The sequence below is a fragment of the Syngnathoides biaculeatus genome, chromosome 5 (genome assembly GCF_019802595.1).
Source record: "Syngnathoides biaculeatus isolate LvHL_M chromosome 5, ASM1980259v1, whole genome shotgun sequence".
Taxonomy (NCBI): Eukaryota; Metazoa; Chordata; class Actinopteri; order Syngnathiformes; family Syngnathidae; genus Syngnathoides; species Syngnathoides biaculeatus.
Genome location: NC_084644.1, coordinates 19,018,155 through 19,036,642, shown reverse-complemented (window position 1 = coordinate 19,036,642; position 18,488 = coordinate 19,018,155). Strand labels below are relative to the sequence as shown.

Below are 18,488 nucleotides of genomic sequence, written 5' to 3'. Positions count from 1 at the left end.
TCAGCTCTTTTTCCAGTCGTGACAGGAAGTGAACGGCTGCCTCAGTTAGTTGATAAGCATCCACAGGGTAATGAAACTTCCACTTTGATGAGAAGTTGAAAAGGGTGTTTCCATGTTGGTTTGGCAGAACATTAAACATGGCTTCAGCCAGGTGGGGCAGGCGAGGCATCGCACTGCTTTAATAGGGCTCATCCAGAGGTGAAGGGAGCAGCGCTTGGATTGAACTGAAGGTGGGAGCACGGGCTGCCAGTACACGTCTTTTGTCTTTCATTATCTTTATTTCCTTATTATTTTAAATGGCCATCCTCTGCGCATTTTTTTCTTCTTCACTAGAAGCTTTTTTGATATCCATTTAGATTGGAGCTTCATTAAAAACCTCAGACAATGGGGTGACTTCTAATTAAGTAGCGGCGCATCTGGCCTCTGGCACCCTATCCCGTTGTTCCATCTATTTTGCTGGGGAGAATTCATTTGTTTCTTAATTAAGAAAAACACCAATAGCGTGAAAAATCTGCTTATGGTACCTGAATTGTAATTAGTTCAGTCGTAAGGGGAAGGTGAAAAACACATACCAGTAGCCCTAGAAATGAACTCAGAGCTGATAAAAATTAGCAAACTGGCTCTGCATAAATGGAAGCTGTGGAGAAAAGTGTACCATCATTATCATCACTAAGACAATATCCCAAACTATCTTCAAAGAAATCAAATTGCTAGAATGTTTTCATTTGCATGTATTAACCATTAACATAATGAGGAGAAGTGACATTGGACCCAGATTGCGTGTCTGTTCGCATTGATAACTGCTGCATCTGCAAATGGTCTCTTCTGCAAAATTGCTAGTAGTTAAACCAGTCTTTGAGCTGTGAACAGACAGTGAGCAGGAGCACCAGAGAAGATGAACAATCAGGATTTTGATCTTTTTATAAGAGCTCTGTGCCAACCTGCTGCGGTGTGGCATTCAAAATGTCATCCTCTCAAGAAGGAATCGAGGGCCATTGTCTCAAAGCCTATGTGGAAAAACTTTTTGCATGTGTGTTCATAAGTATGTGTGAATGTTTGCGGCAGGGGAGCACGGGGGGCAGTTTCCGTGTGGACGATGGCAGAGTTGGCTCTCTTCCCTCTCCTCCGTGGACATACAAACACGCACATACTTTGTCTTTACCCAATGTTCCTCTGACAAAAATTAAAACACACATCTGTGTGCTAGTGGGCTACCAAAGGCTTATCAAGACTGCAAAAACTCACCCTATAGCTCAACTGGCGGGTAACCAGTTAAATCCACTGTGTTTTGCTGTCACCATGGAAAACTCTAAACTGTATTTAATATTGCAAGTACTGTACTGTAATTTAATATATTGACAGGCCATTTCCCTGCATCAGCCTTTTAGGTCAAATAATTCAATTAACTGTCTGTTTACGACTGATAACAAAGCTCCATGGTGTTTCTACGTATCACCTTTTTTGCAGATTGGTGTTTTTACTGAATGCCATCATCAAGATTGTATGTAATTAAAATGGCACAGAGACAAATTTGGCACACAGCTATGACAGTAAAAGTGAGTGAGTGGAATTGCACGGTTTGTAGTCTAGATTCTCATTGAGTAGGTTTAGGTTATGAAGCAGCAAAATTCTTGTCAAAGTGCTTCCATACCCTTATAGGAGGAAGTATGAGAGAGGAAAACAATGTTGTGGCGGTGTTGTTGTGCTCCCGATGTGTTAAAATTGTAGAAAAGGTCATCAAACTGGATTCTTTTATTTTTTGTGGTACTGACCTAAGCAAGTGAACAATGGTTATCGATGAGTTTTGTGGCAGAGCCGGTACTGTTTAGAGATCCTTAAAGGCTGCTGGGCTTCCGGGCTTCCGGGCTTCCATCCATCCATCCATCCATCCATCCACGGGCAGGTATGTTTAATGTGATAATCCATCCACAGGCTTGTGCGTAGGATGCGCTATTGGCAAGCTGTGAGGACGTTTATACAGTGCATGCCTCATAGCAAACGTACCTTTTACCGTCTCTTACCCCACATGCTTGTGTGATTTCTCAGTGAAAAATGAAAGAAATCAAAGCCCCAATAAGCTGAGGGTGTTAAGCCACAGAGGGGGGAAAAATTGAGCGACTTTGGGTTTTGACAGAATCTTCCTGCGCTCTCTGAAAAAAAATTTGCATTGTTATCGGAGATAACTGGTGATGTTTTACTTTGTTGTACATTTTTGTGAAATATGTAAAATGTAAACCAAGCCTCCGACGATTCCCTTAATGACGTGGATCTTGCCCCCCCCATCCCCAATCGTCTTAGTGAGCTTCTCAGTGCAGAATGTCTGATATCTGAATATTAAAAGGGAGTTTCAAGCTCATCTGCAAATGTGATTTTCACATATCACACTTGTGCAGTCTTCAAGCTGCTTCATCGCCAAGCTTCTAAGCAAAGATGGCTGAGGAGTGGGGGTCGGGGGAAAAAAGAAAAACAAGATGCACATATGGTTTGCTATTGATGTATTCCATTTTTGACCTAATTTAAATCCTTGCCATCCAGCTCATGCATAGTGTACATTTACTAAATTACTGAGTATTATAAACCTTGATGCCTCATGTAGACAGGTGTAAGTATCAATGTTGCTATAATGCACGACCAGTAAATAGGATGTTTGCGATACTATACTGTAATATAACACAAAATAATTTAAATTTTGATGCATGTGAGACCCAGGGAATGGGCCATCAGAAAGAAGGCAGCCCATTGACATGCTAGCCTCGCCAAGAAATAATTATGGCTGCCTGTCTTTGTTCACACCAAGTTTCTCTTCTTTGAGCATGAGTAATTTCCTTCTGATATTTGGTTTTATTATTGAGTTATTCTCTGTGGACTTGAGTATTACATGGGTAAAAATGAAGGCGCAACATCAGCTACCCTGCTGTTAAATATAAAGGTGAGAAACAACCTAAATGTCAAGACAAGAAGATGATGCTGAGCGGCGTACAATATTTGTCAAGTGTAAATGCCATGAATTACTGTATTTAAGAAAATTGGCTTACGGCCACGCTACCCTCAGAATGCCCGATCTTGTCAGAACTCGGAAGCTAAGCACGTTTGGCCCTGGTTAGTACTTGGATGGGAAACCGCCTGGGAATACCAGGTGCTGTATGCTACTCTCCCTGGCTAAAATACAGAGGGGTTGCGTCAGGAAGGACATCCGGCGTAAAACTGTGGCAAACAAATATGCGTTCATCTGAGATGACACGCTGTGGCGATCCCTAATGGGACAAGCCGAAAGGAAAAGAAGAAGAAGAAGACTGTATTTAATAAAATTCCAACTGGCCCCTCGATATTGCTGAGACCATTGTGTGGGACATTGGCAGTAGCCAGAATATCTTTAGGGGACGCAATGTGTCAGGCAGCAGTTTGTTGTCATGATAATCCCCTCATTTATAATGTCAAGATCAGCAGGTTACTGCTCTCCACTTGCATGCCATGTCAAGACTTGGAACAGGCATAGTGGATTGTCATTTTTCAAGCAATATTTTGACAGTTCCTTCACTTTACTCATATGGTGCAGCTCAAAGGTCAGAGCCATGCCACTTCGATTTACTATGAGCTTTCAATCCCTGAGGATTGGCGCTCTCTCCCCTCTCAAACACTCATACACACACACATGGTTTGTTCCTGCATCTCACTAAATTTACTCCGCTTATTACAAGCCATATATTGTCTCTCAAGACATTGTTGAATGTTACATTATGCCAGATGGAGCATGATGGGTTCACAAAAAAATTGAAGAGCAATTACAAGGAATAAACCTTAAGAAAGAACTACATGGGGGGGGGGAGCAGCTCTGTGGAGTTTTTCTTGAATTGGTTCCTTATTTCCTGTCTTGCCATCACTCTAATTAAAGCATTGCAAAGACAGCCACCCTTCTCACTTAGCTGCATGTCATGCTCATTACCAACTATCTTTTCAAGTAAAGTCAGGTATGATTGTTGCTGTCGCATTGGTGTAACTGTCATCCACTTCCAGCACGCTTAGTGGCACTACTCAGACATGGCGACAGGTTATGTCAACCAAAAAAGGTACTTGTCACTTGTACAAAAGACATTGCTGCTGCCCCATTGTTACCGGGCTCTTGTATGGAAAGTGATGGAGTGATGGTGCTTTAGAGAGTGGTGCAGTTCTGAGGACCCAGGAGGGTTATGGGTGTAAATCTCCCCCATACAGTTCTGCTCCAGGCCACAGAGAGCACCATCATTAGCTACAGCAGATGGAGGTGCTTCACCGAGGGATTTCTCTCTCTTCCGGTAGATTGATACTAGAATCTTGTACTGTATGATAAAATGCATTGCAATGGAAGCAAGAATGATTAAATCCAGTTGAAATCAGATAACAAGGCAGAACAATAGCAAAGCCCAAACAAAGGGCTTCTAAATTCTTATCTAACTATTGTCAGGATTAGCTAATCGTGTGTATGTGTTGGAAGAATATTATTGCAAGGATAAGATTTTCTCATTATCAATATTTACACCCACTTATTTTGAGTGTACTTACATTCATGGGTGCTGTGTTACAGGTTGTTGCAATTCAGGCATTTCACTTTAATACAGACAAGACAAGATTTGGCGTTTAACTATATTAACTCTTACAACAGTTACAGTTTTCTTTCCAATTCAATTGAAAATAAATACAAAAACTATCATCACCAAAGTTTTGTTAAAGTATGCCACATTTGTATCAGTATTAGTATTGTGTATAAATGATGTGGATATTCATGCAGTCATTATATTCAAATCAAATCATGTGGAAATATAACAGATAATGGAAAATGATGTTGGCTTTTTGGTTGGCTTATTAATAAATGCTCATATTTATCTTCCTATATCTAGAGTTGCATCAGCTATCATTTCAAAACAACATGTGTTTTTCCTTTTTTTCCCTAGTTTTTATCTCCAATAACAACTTCAGTTCACAATGAATTTTATTGAGTGCATGGAGGCAGCCTCACTATCCAGGGAATTTGTGTCTGCATGTGCGAATCTGTGTGTGTCTGCGCGAGTGTATGTGTGTGTGTGTGTGTGTGTGTGTGTGTGTGTGTGTGTATGTGAGTGAGTGAAGCGCCAGCGCAGTCATAATCTTCCAGCAAGAAGTTTCACAAGGCCAGATGAAGAATTAGGAGAGTCTGCGGGTGGGATAGAGGGGGGTAGGGGGAGATGTAGAGAGAAAAGCCCATCTTACTCTCTGTTTTAAAGGACAGCGCTTGCTTTGAATGTCATTTGACAATTTCCTTTTAATTAGAACTAATTTACAGGAAGATGCCCAGCAGCTAATCTTAACAGGATAATTAACTTCTATTTTCTTTACTTTTAATTAAAAAGTGGAAAAGATTTAGCTGATCCATAAAGAATTGTTCTTTTGAAATGTTCATCAGACTTCCCACTTCTTTTGGCATTGGTAATATTTTGATCGTATCTGCGCGGCTCAAAGTCTCTGCTGAGTTATTGCAATGATTTGCTCTCCCTTATCCCAAGCATTAAGAAGTAGAACTATCAATTGCAGAATTAGGAACCAGAGGCAAATTAGAATTAAATTAATGAAGAATTTATTGCTTGAGAAAAAACCCATCCTTCATGATGGAATGACATTGGCATCGGAGATTTATTCATTTCTTTGCCATGACTTGATGGAAAATATTGTTTTATCAACATTATTTGACACTTCTTTTTTTATATTCCCATTAATATTGTTGTAACGGTGATTTTTCCCAAACTAAAAAGCAACTATATAGGCATATATTGTAATTATTTTGCCGTCTTCCGGGTAAAAATGACCTGGACAATTTGCAACTGGTGAACAGCTATATATTTTCCCCACTGTTAGCATTACCCAACTGACTCGACTTAGTGGAGATGAAGTGAGCCCGAATGAGGTGAGCCTGCTTTCAATAGTGTCTCCACTCGTCTGTAGATGAGCTGATGGCTAAAGATGGATGCTCCCACTTAGCCATGATAGCTCCCCGGAGGAACTGCACTCAATAGCTTCATTAAAAGTCAACGTTTGTGAAAAGCTTGCTTAAAAAGCCGTAATTAAAGGCAAATATATTTTACCCGCTTTGTTTCAGCTGTCATGCTAGGTGTATGGCACATGCTTGACTTTTATTTTGATATAAAAAGCAGAAGGAGTAGAATTAAATCATCCAGCCAGCACTATGGCACCAAGAAGAACACTGAAAGCATATTGGCCACTTAAAAAGCAATTAAATGCATTACCACCTTTGAGAAGGGGAATGCAAGTCCTTTAAAACTGGACTTAACTAAGTACATTGCACCAAATTACAATCTCTGTGACTTTCCGGGCACAATCAGTGTAGAAAGTCCACTTACACTTGAATGTGTAAATTGCAGAAAAACAAGTACAGGCGGGAGAGGAGGGCAGGACCCAGCTAACTCCACAGAGGAGCTGCCTGGCATCTGCTTAAGCCTTTGGGCACCCTCAGAGGTGCCTCCAGCATTTTAATGGCATAGTCAAATGCCAGCATGTTTTCAAGCCAGTCCAATTCCAATTCACTGGATAAGGAAGCAAGCTCGTGTTATTCTTCTTCAATAGACCGTACTGGGCGCGACAACAGACGACCTCGCAAGTCGGAAACACCACAGGATCCAATGCTGGGTCTGATACTAAAAAGAATTTGGGAGATACCATTTGAGACAGATCATCCATTTCTTTGAAATAGTATTCTTCTACATCTGGGTAACACCTTCATGTTCAGAGTGGCCTCACTATCAAAAGGAAAGTGTTTCACTCTGTGTTGCACAAATATGAACATAATCTTCACCCCGTGTTTTACAAGACAGTGAATAAATTCAACAATCGATTCCTCACTTTCCCATCTTCTTTTTTGTCGCAATTTACAGGCAAGAATCCTGGCTAGTGAGTTTCCAAACAGTTTGTTGACTGTTGTTTGAAGGTGCCTCAATTTAGGAAGGAAGCCATTTCTAATCATGGGAATTAAATTGCTAAGCCACTGAAAAATCAAGTTAAACAATATCATTGTTAATTCACAGTCACAGACTGCAACATTAAGAACAACAAATTAATCCAGTGCGTACATATTTATGTTCAGTCAATTATGTCCAAGTGGCGATTTACGTTTCACATTTATTGTGATCAGAGGGTCCAACTATAACATTTAAAGAAAGGGCTCTTTTTTTGTAATATGTAAGGCTTATGGGGATCGGTCAATTCCTCAGGGGGTTCCTGTAACATATTAACCTATTAAGAGTAGCATATATCATATCTGTTTCATTAGAGTGATCAAGGATTAAATTAGAGGCCTGAGCCCTGTAACATATACACTAAGTATGCTCCAAGGCCGAGGAAGCCCTCTGCTTCCCAAAGGTCATTAGAGCTGAGCAAAGAATATGGCCTCAAGTCTTCTCTTACATTTCTCCTCCTTCACTTTCTCTTTTGCTCACATGGCTCAAAGCCTCATGCAATATGAGGTAAAATAACTCAATTATGCTTTTATGCTTTTTGGTGGGAAGAAAAGTGCAACTCATCAGTGCATTACTTTTCAAAAGACAATAATGTTCACCTTTGACAGTAGCAAAGAGGAATAAATTTGACAATATGTTTGTGACTGTGGTTGTAGTTTGCAGTTATGTAGAACTTTGCTGCAGCGCACTGAGAGTAGAGCTTTGCATTGAGGTACTACATTTTTGCTGCTGCTGCTGCTGTTGTTTTTGTTTTATTTATTAATTCATTTACACATTTTAGTCGACCCTCTTGATGTAAATTAGTATATGTGGGAGCACAAGTGATTTCCATGCTTATAGAGATTGATTGCTTTCTTCTGTCAGATTCAATTACCTCACCTCTAATTGGGGAGCTATAGAGGGGGCTGGGACACACATCACACTGGGAAGCCTGCTGATAATGTAAGGTCTGGCCATCAAGAGCGTGGCCAAAACCTTCCCACATTGCAGGCTGGCGAAAAAGTATGCCAGGAAATTAATAGTCACTCATGTCACACATGAATTTGTTGAGAAGCCTTCTTATTTCAAGGTGTACATATCATCTGCAAAGTTGACATACATGTGTTCTCATTATTTTTTTTGTTTTGTTTTGTTTTACATTTCCTGCTTTAAAGTTTCCCGTGAAAAATATCCTCCTCTGTCTTCAGACTCCTTTTACTAGTATCCCCTTCCACTGTGACTCATTAATCCTCTGTCCATCATGGGGTCCGCATGTATCACCCTTTTTTGTAAACTCAGTGGGGCCATTAGGGTAGCCCATGCTGGAGCGCTACTCTGCATGGGCGATCTGTATCAGACGGAGGCCATGCCACGAACAAAAGAACCACTGTGATCAAGCCTGCATTCAGCGACCAATGTCTCTATTAAGATTGCTGCTCCCACTGCATGAATGAAGAACAGGTCAGATATTTCCACTTCCAAGTCAGTGGAATTGTCTGATGAATGTAGATGATACAGTGCAGGGAGCATGCCCAAAAAAAGAAAAAACAGATCGGAACACTTACCTTGAAGAAGGGCAAGAATTCAACAGTGGACAGTGAGCACTTTTTTTTTTTCTAAATTCAAGTCTCTTTCATGGTGGGATTTTTCCCTCATCTGACTGAATCAATAAATAAAATGGCAAAAAAAGGGACAAAATTAGTCATAGTAATAGTATAATTGTATGTATATAGATAATAATATATACATTTTATATAACTATATCTAATATAATTCATAGTAAATTCTTTGCTGCTTGATTTCTGATAATCTCTCAATTTTGTGCCTGTTATAATGCTAACGCATCGCAAACTGATTGTGCTTTTTCTTTGGTAAAATAAAAAAAAAACGCAACAGTTGTCTCTTTGGTGTGAATGTACATTTGAACTCAGGAGGAGACATAATACGTGAGTGAAACAGAAGACGTTGCTCTAGCCTGCAAAGCCTACAGAAATGCATCAAACAAGCATGGATCACACGGAATGTGACAGGATTTTAAACAGTACATGACTAAATATAGCAGGGACACCACTATCAGAAAATGAGTTAGGAGTGTGCTGCTAGTCGTTTAGAAAGTCATTATTCTTATCATTGCTGTCTCGGAAATAATTTCAGGTTTCTCCATGCAATGAATACTATAATAAACTAAACATGAGAATATGAACAAACTTAACTAATCTACGTAGTCCGCAAGAAGTTGCCATCTGGCCCCTGCAATGGCTTGGACTGTATGGAGTACTTCATCCCGCCATCCATTAATTTTCCATTCCGGTAATCCTCACTAGCATCACGGGAGTGATGGAGCCTCTCACAAAGATCTTTAGCCAAGAGGCGGGGTATACCCTAAACTGGTCGCCATCTAATTGCTGGGAACATACTAATAATCATTTGCACACACATTCCCATATTACAGGGAATTTAGAGTCTTCAATTAACACATGGTTTGGGAATGTGGGTGGAACCTAGAGTACCCATAAAAAAACCATGCAGGCCGAACGAGCCCGGGTTCCTTAGAATTGTGAGGCATATGTGTTGACGGGCCCCAGACTGTGCTGCTGGATTTTTCTTTATATATATAATATATATATATATAATATATATATATATATATATATATATATATATTCAGATAATCCTTCCGTATCGCTATCAGTTTGATAATGCTCCATTTAGTTTTTATCTTTTCGAGTGGGGAAGTGAGATGCCCTTATTCAGAGTCTATTAAACTGCAATTCTATCTCATCTTATCTACCTAATCTTTGTGTCTTATTGACCATGAAGTTTATCTTTAATCGCTTTTCACCCTTATTATCACACAACACTGTGGGTCCATTTTCTACGGTTTGCACGAGTGCTTCTGTATTTGTCTGCAACCCAGGAAGAATACTTTTGCTCTTATTCAGCTGTGTAATAGAATGTGTAGAGGGTATGTTTATCGAGATGTATTTTCCTCTTTTCTTTCACCTTCTATCTCCAATCACCTCATGCCTTGCATTTAATGCCAGTCATACAATCTCCCCTTGATACTGCCTTGTTTATCTCTCCGTATCATCTTAAGTGATACTTGAGTCACGTGACGCTTCACTTCACTTCTCAGCGACTCAGCAAAAGGCATCTCATAAGATCATAAAACTGCATCCCAATTTAAGCTCGGCACGCCTACTTCTGCACTGTCTTTTAGGGATGTGTGCTAATTCTTTTCATGACCAGGGCTCCTGCAGATGTAGACCTCTACAAAGGAGTCATTTATCGGACTAATGAAAAGAGCAATCAGTTTATGGACATCAGGGGTTTTTATTCTGTGGCTCAGATAGAGGGAAATATGAGAGGCTCTTAAGTGCCACTGAACCAAACTTAAATCACTGTGTTAAGAAACCTGAAGTATTCACTTCAATTCACAATAGAAGAAACATATTGAAAGGTGCGGAGAGGATATCGGTGCTCTGTGTTTGAGCTTCCAAATGATCCACAACAGGCTAGAACTCAACTCACGTGAGAAGGAGAAACTGATACAGCAGCCAAATGTTGCAGGCAGCGAGCAATGACAACACTTGAAATGATGATTACCCTAAGCTCAAGAGGGATTTCCATCCCCCTCCCAAAAAAAAAAAATCAAATGAAATAAATAATGCAGTTTTCTTCTTTGAACTGTATCCTTTCAAACTTCACAGTCACTGTGTGTTTGGCATTCTAGCTCTGGAGGTATGTTGTGGAGTGAAGGAAAAGTGTGAGAGATTATCTTAATGACATTCAAAGGCTGGGTGAGATGTTTTTTTTTCACAGCTAATACAATTCAGGTAGCAAAAGAGTAATTCCATCAACAGCCTTGATTGAAGCAAAATGGTAATATGCAAATTCCAAAATAGATGTACAGCTACAAGCAAAACTCTGAAATCATTTAGATTTAAAGAAATAATACTGCACAGGAGGAGGAGGTGTGGGGGGTTATTAATCACAGAGAAAAGTGTCTGCTTTAAGATTGCACTGGTGTATTACCTGGAGGCATGGAATGTAAATGGAAAACCTACATTGTACCCTGTGATAAGGCTAACAAATTAATAAAAGTATTTTATTCTTGCTCCCATACTGATGCCCGTATAAAAACTCTGGAATGGAAGTTTTTCGTTTTCTATGTGATGTTTGTTTTTCAAGAGCTGTAATTAACATCGTCACTGACCATGGCTGCATTAGAGCTTCCTTACAGAAATAATAAGAGAATAATATTTTTTATTGACAGGCCAACAAAAGAATGTGCAGAATCAAATCTGCTTTTGTATTAGCTATGAAAACGACACAAGGTGATACTTTTTTTTTTCTTGAAACCCTGACGGATGAAACTGCTTAATATCAGCACGTGTGTGTGCGTGTGTGTGTGTGTGTGTGTGTGTGTGCGTGTGTGTGTGTGTGTGTGTCCTTGTGTTCCCTCAGGTCCTCTGGAGGATGGCCTGGAGGAAGAGGATGAGGAGTGTGTCTCCGAGGAGAACGAGCTCGTGGCCAAAGATGAGTTCTCAGCAGAAGAAAACTTCCCTGCCGAGTTTGATACCGAGAACATGAGCTGCGAGGACATGGAGTACTTCTGCACCAAAGGTTAAGATCGTTTACTTATTTGAAACCAAGCCCTCGTTAGTCTCCACAAGGTGTGTGCAGTGCTCTTTTTGATGCTTAATGCCTGACAATATGTTGGGAAACCCTTGTGCCAAGACATCAAAAATACGAGGAACTCGTGCCAAAGGCTTTTAATAAAAGTCCTGTTCAAATCAAGCCTGGCATAAATATTTTTTTCTTTTACTTTTCCAGCATCATTATCTACAGGGGAAATGGTTCATTTTGATATTTTATTCCCACAATCCACCTAAGAACAGTGGTTTGATCTGAAAGATTGGCAGACTGATAGTGCTGTGAAGGTGCGTTAACGGTGCACCAATGCACTGGAGAGCGTGACAGTTCCTTTTGAGGTGGTGCGGAAGCCTTGTGACTACACTAAGCAGCACCTGCTACTGCTTGGAGGTCCAACACTAGAAAGAGCTTCACCAGGCAGGGCCCATTCTTCTTTGAACTGAAATTCAATTAGAATCCTTCTTTGTGCGTTCGTTTCATTTTGGTCACACTGTGCCATCACATGAACTAATTTGTGGTCTTCTCCAGGTTACAGTGAAAAGATGACAGAGTTGGCCAACCTCATAACACCAACACAACCCTCCCCCCCAACCCCTCCACCCATTTTTTCTTACCCGTAGGTTGCATGTCTTTGCTACCCCAGGTGGCCCCTCCACAGATGCCATATATTTTAGTTTTTAATGAAGTGACGGCTCTTTGAATGAAATGGCCTTGTTTCTCCTTTCAAATGAAAATTGCTTAGAATTATTTTTTCACACCTCTAAACTGATGTGCCTCGTGGGATTACATTAAAGAGGCAAAATGAAACTTTCATGTTTCAGGTAGGTTATGCCCCAGTAATTGTATCAATATCTTTCTTTTGTTCTCTGGGAAAAGTTGAACAGTACATTTGTTTAGAAATTGCAATTACCGGCAACACTGTGTCTGCTTGTGGCTTTTGTCTCTGACACGATGTGTCCTTAAACTTCAAAGTGTTGTGTATATAGGCTTGTAATTGCCTCGTAGCTATGATATAGATGGTGCCGAACACATTGGAGGCTGCTGCCACTGCAAGAAAGAAAAAAAAACAAAAATTCTGCTTCAGTCTATCTTCAAAGCCACTGATTTTTCCATTGTATTGGATAAAACCGTGGAAAAACTTGGCCTCAAATCTCATTTTCATGTCCCGCGTCTGTGAATAAAGTTAACACTAAAAAGTAAAATTTGACGTGCTGGTTTTCATGGTGGAAATTGTTAATCTGTTCCTTGTCATACACAAGCCCCACATGTCAGATTTTTGTGTTACTTCTCTGTCTGCATTTTCAGTGGCTAAGTCTCCTTTGCCTCCTAAGACCCAAGTGATGCTTTATCCACATTTATTTTTTTCATCGTGGCAAGTTTTACGCCATCATCAGGTGTAGCCTTCATGATCCTTTTCTCAATTAGATCTATTTAAAGCCAATGTCAGCGGTGGCTTAAATTTACCCCATTTGTGTGAAACTGCCGTGATTTAAGAAAGAGGCATTTCAGGCAGCATTAAATGGTTTAAGTGTGTTATTACTCGACTATAGGAGGAAAAAGGACCCCTTGATTAACTAAACCCTCTCAAATGCGATGGCGTACTGTAATTAGGCCTGTGCGGACTTGAACGTGGGTTTTAAAGCAGCCACTCATCCCATGCCCTTTATCTTGCGCTGCTTTCTGGAGAATAAGGTCTCTCGTGTAAGGTTCCTCCACTGAGCAGCGACTCTCTGGTCTTAGCTTAGCCTTGTATCTGTGTAGTCACTCTATGAAATGGGCTTGTCAGGGGGACCTAAAACCTCCATTAAAAGTTTCAGTCTATAATAGGTATTAAAAAGCTGTTGGAACACAAAGAAGCGTACCAATTTTCATTAACATATGAAGCACTTATTAACTTTGATCAGAGTGCGGTGAAATATTAAAGCTGCTTAAAGGCGCAAAGGTCAGGAAGTTGAATGCCACCAAAGCCTCAGTCATTTGCCTTACCCTAGCAGAAAAGAGACTCCCCAGATAAGTGCAGAGAGCACCTTCATGTCCCATCTCAGTTAAGGACTTGGAGATGCGTACATGAGGTGATGGATGACTTCACAACCTGTTTGGCTAATGGTGACGTGCCTTGACTGCTTTGCCTATTGGACACACAGCCTAACACCATAAATTAACACGATCAGACTAATAGTATCTCTACCAACCAAGGTTTCTGCAGGGGCGGAATGATAGAAATGTAATGAAATAGCCGTGCCTTTTCCTAGTTACAGAACAAGAATTGATCTTAAATGAAAGCGTTTCTGCTGCTAATAGCCATTACACTCCCTCCATAAGAAATAATACATTTGTGCACAGTACATACTGTGTTACGTCTTTTGAAGCGGAGTTGAAAATCAGTTTTTACTCCCATATGCTCCCTTATGTGTCCTCCAAATGCTGCCTGATGATGAAAAATGATCTTAAGAGCTAGATTACAATTTTTGGTCACATTAGATGTGTACCCATGTTCCACTTTTTACAATCAATTAATGGAGTGAAAAAAACAGTTTAATGCTAACCTTAGCCAATATATATATGTTGACCAAATGACACGCAAAGTAGCAGAATCAGCAATGAATCACCGGATTCTGAATCTCTCACAGTGCACCCGAAAGGTCTTCTTGGCTCTTTTGCCACAGCCGCTAGTGCCCAGAATGGCAATTGTGGAATTTTAATGCACAGTTTATGCAAGAGAATATGGGGAAATGCTAATTTGCAGTGCGATAAGATGAATCAACTCATCCCTTTAGCCCCATTTGACTCAGTGGAGGAAATTAATCATTAATGTTTGTTAAGTATGACAATCTAACTGGGCCAGATCTACATGCTCAGAGACTGAGGCAGAGCGAGATAAAGACTCAGGCTACAGACAAGGAGGAAAACTGCCAGATTCTGTAATGATTGGAATTTATTGCCATTTAAAGAGACAGTGGCTGAGAATTTCACGAATAGCCTCCCTCCATTGAAGCGGTCTCGCTGCCACAAACTGAATACATTTTTAGCCCATTTTTTCTGACTGCAGAGAAAACTTAGAGCTACTTTTGGCTTAGAAGAAAGGGGTTTTGCTTTACATGAAAATATAAAGTGTTGCTGCATAATAGCCATCATCGACTACTACTAAATGTGCACTGTCAACTGACTACCATGACTACTTGCCAGGTAACTCTCATAACATTGCATTCTGAACCATGTTAGGATGACTCAATTTTTGCGATGGCTCCCAAAATGGGCACTGGGTCAAAGTACCAAAAGTTGAATTTCACTAACATATGATGAAGGACAATCATCCATGAAGACTTTAAAGTGCTTATATTTAATACTGCTGAAATTGTGCCCTGTGCCCAGCCTCAGTGGTCAGGATCAGGTGGCTCTGAGCTCCTTCAGCTCCCATACATAGATTGACATTTTCAAGGGCTTCTTTAGCAGAGACAATGCTAAAAGGCACAGAAAAAGCCAATACGACTTTGTTGCTACCTTGCTCGAGGAATTGTTTGTGTAAATTATCTTTAAGCTTATTGACCTGAATGTGTGTCACACTGTGTGTGACTGTGATTTGGCTTGAGTGCTGTCCTTTGATAAAGCGGTGATAGGGCTGATGTGAACAGCTCACTGGGTCCTCATGCATGCTCGCCAACCCTGCAACCGTCAGACCACTTCGCTTCCCTTCCTTTCCATTCTGGTAAGCCCTCTCTCTCTCAGCCTGAAGTATCTCTGCTTGAGTCTGCTGGGAATGAAACCTTGCCCAAATGCAAATTATAATGAAGGCGACAGTAGAAGATGATCATTGACAATCTTTCTCCCTTGAGAAGGCTTCAGCAGGTCTCAGTTTGAATAATGAAAGCGGACATTGTCGTTATGACTTCGCGTAGACCTCTGTGGATAAAACTGAGCATCTCAATAAATATATTCCTAAACATGACGGGTTACAATACCATAAATGGAATTTCTGCCTGTTTCTGGTGACTGTGCTGTAAGAAGCACTTCCTCCATCTGCTGTGGTTTTTCTTCATGACATTTGTGCAGGAAACTTCATCAAAGCCCTGTTACATTGTTCCCTGTGCAGCTGCCTGGACCATTGTTTAAAATGCATTGCAAACTGTGTTAGATAGAAGGCAGAAAATCCTTAATCACTCCTTAATTAAGGAATCATCTTGTAGCTTCATTTCCCAGGCTGTAATTAAACACTTCCAATACATTTAGTTACAGGGCTTAGCATGTTCGCCTGTGATCAAGGTAGTGCCTTTAATGTTATCTCGTCAGCTTTTTTTTTTCTTAAATTACGCTCCATTGCAAGGAACTGTCGATATGGGCCTTTTGTCATCCCCATCATAATAAGAGGCCCAGTATGCAAAAGAGGTTCTTCAGTCTCAACAATAAATAGTGAAGACTTGAGTTTAGTGTGCTCTCCTATACCATAGAGGGAGGGTTCTAAAGTGGGCGGAGAGAGATGCTTTCCCAAGTAGACACTCGTATAAATAAAACTGGGTCGTAATGACCTCATGTGCTCAAAGTAGAAAATAGCTGAAGACTTCAGTACAATATTACTTTTCTCTCTTTAACATCTACTCAAGTAGGAGGGAGGATGACAGCTGATCCTTCTGGCAGTGTTTGCCTCCTTCTTTGAACTGAACCATGTCCAAAAAATATAAACAAATGTGTATGCGTGTGTGTGTGTGTTTGTGTCTGTGCTAGATGGAAAGATTAACTTCACCAAGGAAGGACAGTGATGTCTTTTGTCAGCTGTCATTTCATAATTGATAACGATCACCTGCGCATGCAACAGTAGGGAAAATGAGTAATAGTGCCATAAACATGTGAATTTTCTGATACCCAAATGATAATTTTTCATACCTTGAGCCATGGTGCTGAAATGCAGATCCCCATCCACTCAATGTGTGAGGTGCAGTATTTCTTACAAAGTGATACTGTAGGTGTGGCTGTTCTGAAATTTCTGAATCAAGTGATGTGCAGGGACTGCGGGTGTGCTTTAAGTGCCAAAACATTTGCATGACAGTGATGAGAGCCAACAATTCACATACACACTTTCAAACCATTATGAGAGTTTAATACATATATAGCAAATAACAACTTCCAAGGCTAAAAAGAAGCACCATGTGATAAGGTATATAGTGTAGTTATTTATCTGTAGTAAACACACACATGATTTGTTCAATAATATTAATATTTTAAGAACTGTCTTTTTTTCATAATCAATTCATATTGACTACTTTTTTATATAGAAAAAAATTTGGTTTCCCAATTCACGGTTTTTAGCATACCTGCTCACAGTTCTTATGTTCGGGGTTAAAATCCTGGCTGCGGCCTTTAAGTGTGGAAATTGCACCTTTTCTCCATGCTTGGGTTGGTTTCCTCTGAGTACTCCAGCATTCTCCCAGATCTCACAAATGTTTCTTGGGTTAAATGAAGATTTTACATTTTCCATAGGTGTAAATGTGAGTGTAAATGGTTGTCTATCCATATATACCCTGCGATTGTCTGATGACAAGTTTAGGGTGTAACCTGCCTTTCACCCAAACTCAGGCTCCACCTCACCAGTGACCCTATTGAGGATAAGGAGTACAGAAAATGGAATCAATCACAACAAAACTGAGAGCATTGTTTTTGGCAATAAAGAAAAGAGAAGTGCTGTTAGTAAACACCTGGACTCTCTATCTTTAAAAAGGAAAGACCAAGTCCGAAACCTTGGTGTTCTGATTGATTCCTACCTGACTTTCCACAATCATATCGAATCAATCACAAAAACTGCCTTCTACCATCTGAAAAACATATCCAGAGTCAAGTCTTATATGTGTCAAGCAGACCAGGAAAAGCTCATCCAAGCTTTTATCTCAAGTAGACTTGACTACTGTAATGGTCTTCTGACTGGACTCGCAAAAAGAGTATTAAACAGCTGCAGCTCACATTCTGACCAAAACAAAGCGGTCAGAGTATATAACCCCAATCCTGAAGTCCTTCCAATGGCTTCCAGTCAGCTTTAAAATAGATTTTAAAGTTCTACTACTGGTCTATAAATCACTAAATGATTTCAGTTCTAAAGACATGAAAGAAATGCTTACGGAATACAAACCCAGTCGAGCTCTGAGATCGACTGACTCAGGTGGAACACAGAGTCCAAAGCAAACATGGTGAAGCAGCATTTAGCTATTATGCTGCACACAAATGGAATAAGTTGCCAACAGGGGTGAGCTCAGCCCCAAGTGTGACTGTTTTTAAATCCAGGTTGAAAACTCTTCTTTTTTCTCATGCTTTACGTGCTATATCCACTTTTAGATCATATTACTTGCACTGTATGTGGTTGTAATTGTCTTTTTTTAATAGTTTGTCATTTTTATTGTTTTTATCCCGTTTTAAATGTTTCATCTCTTTGTTTTCAAATACCTTTAATCATGTAAAGCACATTGAGCTACTTCATGTATGAAATGAGCTATACAAATACATTTGCTTTGGTTTCCTTTACTATTTAATCATTTATTTTGAACTCCTCATGATGAAGATTTATACCTCACCCATCTCTGCTGACCACAGATCCTTATATCTGAGCATGCAAATATTCAAATGAAGTTTTGCTCACAGGCAGCACAATGGCGAAGCTGTAAAGCGTTGGCCTCACAGTTCTGACAACCCGAGTTCAATCCCGGGCCTCCCAGTGTGGAGTTTGCATGTTCTCCCCATGCTACCGTGGGTTTTCTCCGGGCATCCCCATTTTCCTCCCACATCCCCAAAACATCCAACATTAATTGGACACTCTAAATTGCCCCCATGTGTGATTGTGAGGGCAACGATCTCCATGTGTCCTGCAATTGGCAGGCAACCAGTTCAGGGTGT

General features: G+C 40.2%; 1 protein-coding gene and 1 pseudogene across 1 annotated transcript in view; both read left to right on the top strand.

The window, feature by feature from the left end:
• Positions 1-18,488, top strand: part of zfpm2a (zinc finger protein, FOG family member 2a) — a 145,711-nt gene that overhangs the window by 29,730 nt on the left and 97,493 nt on the right. The window contains exon 2 of the mRNA XM_061820568.1: positions 11,427-11,585. Within this exon, the coding sequence (XP_061676552.1) occupies positions 11,427-11,585 (159 nt within the window). The remainder of the gene's footprint in view (positions 1-11,426; positions 11,586-18,488) is intronic.
• Positions 3,030-3,148, top strand: LOC133501561 (5S ribosomal RNA; annotated as a pseudogene).